This window comes from Diadema setosum, chromosome 15 (assembly GCF_964275005.1).
Source record: "Diadema setosum chromosome 15, eeDiaSeto1, whole genome shotgun sequence".
Lineage (NCBI taxonomy): Eukaryota > Metazoa > Echinodermata > Echinoidea > Diadematoida > Diadematidae > Diadema > Diadema setosum.
In genome coordinates, this window is record NC_092699.1 from 17761339 (window position 1) to 17767338 (window position 6000).

The window sequence follows — 6000 nt, forward strand, 5'->3', positions numbered from 1 at the left end:
AAAAAACCCCCAACAAATCTCCATTTTTTATTTTTTATTTTTTTTTTTTTACAGTCAATACTGTCAACCTGTGTGAATACTGTTGGTATCTATGGTAATTTAACAGCCTACAGCACGATTAGAGCTCGGCGGGATATATTCCCTCGACACAACGCGTGTTCGAATGACCTTACATGTGTTATTCGTGCGATCCGCTCTTTTGTATAACCAGCACTCAGTGCTGATTAATCGGAGCGCGCGAGAATAATTGGAATGAGTTTGCCTTGGTAACACATTCCCTTCAGTGTACGTGGCTATGAACGTGAATTGAACACTATCTTTATATTATCGCTTCACAAAATGTGTGTGACATCGGCGCATTTCGAAGATATGATATATATCACAGACATCCCCATGGATGGTGGGTATCTCCCTGGAAGTGCAACAAACACGCAAACACACACAAACACAACACACACACACACGAGGGGAATGTTGTCTTTATGTTCTTTTTTTTTTCTTTACTAGGTGACACATTCTCTTATGGGATCAGGCTAAAGCGATTAACAATGTCCGATACACGTGCAGTGTAAAAACATCCATGATTTACAATCTACATTTGATGACTTACATCCTGGAGTCATGTTGCTGCTGTTGATGCAATTAATTTCTTTTAGTTTGCCCAATGGAGAAGATGACATCAATATGTTAACAACTTTAAAGAAAAAAAAAAGTCAAAACGAGACTGTTTTGTGCTTTATATCGCCTACGTCGAAGTGATTGTCATTTTTTATCTATTTATTTACTTTGCTTGCGACTTGTTAGAAATGAAATTTTCTTCGCGGAAAGCAAAACTCCTCAGACAAAACATCATGCTACTGAGGTTCTACAGACGAGTAGAGAACGAGTGAAAAAGCTACCACTTCTTGTTAGTATTTTTTTTTCCTCCGCGCCTTTCTTGATTGGGGGGGGGGGGGGCAGGGGGAGAGGGGTGCAGTTGCCTTCTGCTACCCCATCCACTTATACTGATATCCACAGTATATGCGTTCCATGTTACAAACGCCTCACTGAAAATAAAACGAAGAATAAGTCACGAAGGTTATCGCACATGAGCCAACGAATAACAAGTCTTACAGTAAAGCTATTTCAGTTTGTGTGAAACTTCAAGGCATAGAATCCATGAGGAGAAGCCCGGAAGTCAAAATAGATCAACACTGAAAGCATAAAGATGACAAACTAGCTATGAAAAGGAAATTTGTTATTAAATCACGGAGCACACTGCAGTTAAGTAGTCGAAAATATCAGTTGTTACATAATCTTTTAAACTTCTTTCGTTATCACCTGCTGTCTTTGATACACTTGCCAATTGGTACAGATATACGTGCACCTATACACACACAAGCATAAGGAACATATTCAATTCCGTTTCTCCATTTTCACTTTCAACCTCCAAAAAGTAATAAAAAAAAATCGTGCTAATAAAATACAGCAATTTCATATTATACATATTCTAGATAATTATGTCAAAATATAGTGTACTCACAATGTAACAGGCTGTATAGCAAAGGTGCGAGAAATTTATGACATACATGTTCCTGTTGATGATTCATGGTCATAATCTAATAAGGGACATTCTTTGAAAACGGGATTGCCTACCTTAAAGGGATCGTACAGTTTTGGTTGAGACCTAATTTCAGGTTTCTAACATTTTTTTGGTGAAATAATGAGAAACCTCTTATGAAATATGAAAGAGCATGTAATTCTATGAGGAATTCAACATTTATTTGATGAAAATTGGTTTTGAAATGGTGAGATATCCCAAAAAGAGCGATTCTAATGCAGTGTGGGACCCACACTTTATTAGTATGGCTTTGTTTTACTTTGTTTTTGGATGTTTCAGTCATTCCAAACCCGATTTTCATCAAATAAACTTTGAATTCCTCTTAAAAAGGTATGCTCTGTACTATATCATTAGTGTTTTCTTGGTATCTCGCAAAAAGATAAAAGCCCAATTCTCATCTCCACCAATACTGTACTATCCCTTTAACCTAAATTTCTTTTTTTCCTGGCATTATGGAGAAAGTAACTGTAATGCCGAGGAAGGTCAGTGAAAGTTCAACTTTTTAGGCACGAAATATTGAAATGCAATACCATCCATTCCCCCAAGCTATCAAAACAACAACACCATCCAACATCAACAATAAATCATTTATAATTGCTTCATTATGCAAAGGTTGAATAGAGTAAATATGCGAGGTCCAGCAGAGCTCATGGTCAGAAGGTCCCGGATGTCTGAATATGAGCTGCGCGCATATGGAAACGGCATCAGAATGGGTATGATACTTTCATATCTTTCGTAGATGACACGGCACGATTCTCACATCACCATCACTTAATGCCCCACCCAGCCGTCACTAGCTGGATTACCTTTATAGAACTAATAATCCCAATGCGGTTCGTACGAATTACGTTTCGGCGAGCAGGTGGATTAACCGAAATGGAATTTTAGATAAGGGTTTGCGTGATTGTGATCAACACGTGAGTCGTAACCTTTGGCGAGACACAGTCTGCACGCGGGACTGTTGGTTTATCATCTGTATTCAAGTCAGCTTCGTAGACTGGGCTGGTAGAATTCAAGATTTGTCTTGGAAACTCTCGGGGGGGGGGGAAAGAGGGTTATCTCTTTTAATGTATATAAAATTATGAATTTTCTAACGGCATATCATTCCTTATTACCTAAAATCATGCCATAACTATGGATAATATGTCCCCTCATCTGTCAAACCACTGATATCACAGATTAAAGGGATAGTACAACATTATTTTGAAGAGGCCATAGGTCTGGAAATACTGTGACCGTTTCAGACGTTCTCTGCCATGAAAATAAAAGCAACACAAAAAATTTAATACGTAGTCCATCAGACTTATCACTCTGAAGTCCACGATAATTCTTGTCTAGAGATAAACAGGAGGAGAAAAAAAAAAGAGAGGAAAAAGTGCGAATGCATATGCGATTTCAGCAAATCCACGAAACGTGATCGGGTAAATCTGGCTTTAAATTCATAATCCTAAAAATAAAACATGTATGGCACAATACATATACTTAGCGTTGTTGTTTTGATGAACCTCTCACAGAACGGAAACACATCTGAGCACCGCTATTATACTGGTTGATGATCACTAATGTAGGCAATGCTGTCAAAAGGTATTACGTCTCGAGGCTTAGAGATATCTCTCTGCAGAAAAAAAAAATGTCTGTGTACAAAAACAAACAAAAAAATTGCCAATAATCCTTCACTCAAATCGTCGACATGAAATACGAATGTTTACATGAAGTTGTAACATCGTGCAATATGATAATCTCCAAAGTTGGCCCAACTTATAGGACAACTTTTTTCTTTTATTTTTAACGAACAGTCGTTCATTTTTGCGGTCAATATAATAACGCATGCCACACTATTGCAATAATGCTGTTTATGTAAGTTTCTTAATGAAAAACGACAAACGCCTATATCAGCCACTTCAATTGTTTCAGTTCAGAAATTTTATCGCTTCCAAGTTTATTGAAGTCATGTTTTACCCTCATAGAGCTTTGCATATATACACCATCGTCGGGCGAAGCGCGAAAATTTTAGTGCTTATAGGAGAGTCTTACATCAAGTTAAAGAGAGATAGAGAAAAAAAAGTTCTTCATAACAACCATATTGTTACGTATAGTTTTTGTTAGTGTAAAGAGGATTCAGATCGCTGCACCCCTGGGGCCCATACATATTCTATCACATCACCTTCACTCAAGAATCATCCTTATATCTTTCCCCCATTGCAGAACCCACGTGGGGCCTCTGGACCCATTGGTCTTACTGCTCGCAGACGTGCGGGGAAGGGCGCCGCTACCGGCGGAGATCATGCGTGACGCAACCGGGCAGCCACTCGCTCACGTGCAGAGGCCAGAATCGCGAGGCGCAGCCATGCATAGAGCGTGCCTGTGACTCTGCGAAGGGACGACGACTTTACCCTAGTTACTAGACTGTAACCATGGAAACATCTACTCCAGAAAGAGGATATCTTCCGTCCCACACCAAGTCCGATGACAAGACTGGGACCCGTTTAACATCGCCATAATTAGCTCTGACATTAGCGTGGGATGTATGGTATACAAGAAGTCGTCAAATGGATACACCAGAGCGTGATTCCATTGCAATATTCAATGTAACAATCACGTGATACTCTAAAAGCAATCCATGCTTTGTTTCTTGGTCCCTAGTGTTAATGAGTGCCATGAGGTTACCTCTTATGATTAACTTTTTTTCTTTCTTCGTCTGTGTACGTACGCGTGTGTGTGTATGTGTGTGTGTGTTTTTTTTTTTAAGGCTAATATGGTTGTTTCGCAAAGTTCGTCCATTGGGGTCTTTAAACAGCAGCACATAATTATATTTTAGTTCCTTGCACGCCTGTTCATTATATCGCATGCATCTAACATTACATTTATTCTTTTCTCTAAGGATTTGAAGTTGATGTAAAGTCTGTGATTTTCCTTGCTATTTTTACCGTTAATGTCGTGCCCGTAGATTCTGTTAGTGTACCCCCCCCCCCCTCACCTTGTAGAAAAATCATTTTTTGCGGTCTTGTTATGTCTACATGGAAAATTTCCAATCATGCAACAAAGAAAAAAAAAAGAAAAGTATGAGTCGGCTTAAAATTGTCATGTATGATAATCAAGTATATTGAATCTAGGGCAGAGCTTCTGATCAGGCCAAAATGTCACGAGGCTGAAACCATCGTTGGATCAATAAGGAATTGGGACAATTCAGTGATGATGCAGCATTACACTTCGAGAAAACTTCATGATTTTTCTCTCTTTTTTTTTTTTTTTTTTTTTTGGTGCTTTGTATAAAACACATCAACACCAATGTCTGCTGTCTCGGTTGTGTCATAAACATCTAATTTGTGTGTTTGCGATACGTGTTTGATACTTCTTAGAATACCAAATAAACATAATGTAACAATCTCTTATTTCTGACGTGACGTTTGTAATCCTTCTTTATTACTTACAACCTGCAGGAGAAGTAAAATCAAACTAAAGTCTTAGATCAAAGTTTTAACCGCGGTTAGGTTTTATGACCACCTACGCTCTTTATTTATAGGATATCTTTATAATTTAATTTTGTCTAGCGTGCTTGCCACATACGCGGCCGGCTCTATAAATCAACGCGATGAGTGTCGGTGGAATCCGATTCAGTCTTACCGCCGTGAAAATAATCTCGGGCATTGTCCCATTCCCATTCGGCACATGAAAGCAGTCGCGATCTCGCATGGTTTGAAGTCTTGGCTCATATCGCTGTCATAAGCCAAAAGTTCAATCCGATAACAGATGTCGAATTCAATATAACATTCTCGAGTGCCCTTTCCGAAAGGGTCTACGTGTGCGTGCGTAAATATTTGCGTATTTCTTTTTTTTCACAGTCACATTATATGTATATTATAAATATATATATATATATATATATCTCATAATATATATATATATATATATATATATATATATATATATATATATATATATATATTATATATGGCGACTTTTTGTTGGTTTGTGGTGCAGGGTCACATTATATATATATATATATATATATATATATATATATATATATATATATATATATATACAAAATGTGACCCTGCACCACAAAACCAACAAAAAGTCGCCAGACATGGATTTTAATTTAAGGACAGATTATGACAGAGCAGATTCTAAGCTTTAAAATGCTGTATGAGACAATTCAAATGGACTCCCGTAACCTACCTAAATAATGGAAAGAAAGCACACACTCTGGAAAAGTGTGAACTGAGAAAAGAGGCTCTGCAGTACAGCGTCTATTCAAGCGCTTAATCCTTACCAAGCCGCGCTAGCTGCTCGATGAATGGAGCAAAAGAGATTATCAGATTAAGGGATTATCAGATTAAGCTGAAGTTGAGTATGTTATATTAAGACATTCTGTTCATGATTAATGTCAACTTTCA

At 37.8% G+C, this 6000-nt stretch overlaps 1 protein-coding gene across 1 annotated transcript in view; it reads left to right on the forward strand.

Moving 5' to 3' along the window:
* The window catches only part of LOC140238880 (uncharacterized), a 60767-nt gene extending 55765 nt beyond the window's left edge, over window positions 1–5002 (forward strand). The window contains exon 12 of the mRNA XM_072318777.1: window positions 3806–5002. Within this exon, the coding sequence (XP_072174878.1) occupies window positions 3806–4005 (200 nt within the window). The 3' untranslated portion in view covers window positions 4006–5002. The remainder of the gene's footprint in view (window positions 1–3805) is intronic.
* Window positions 5003–6000: the final 998 nt, after the last annotated feature.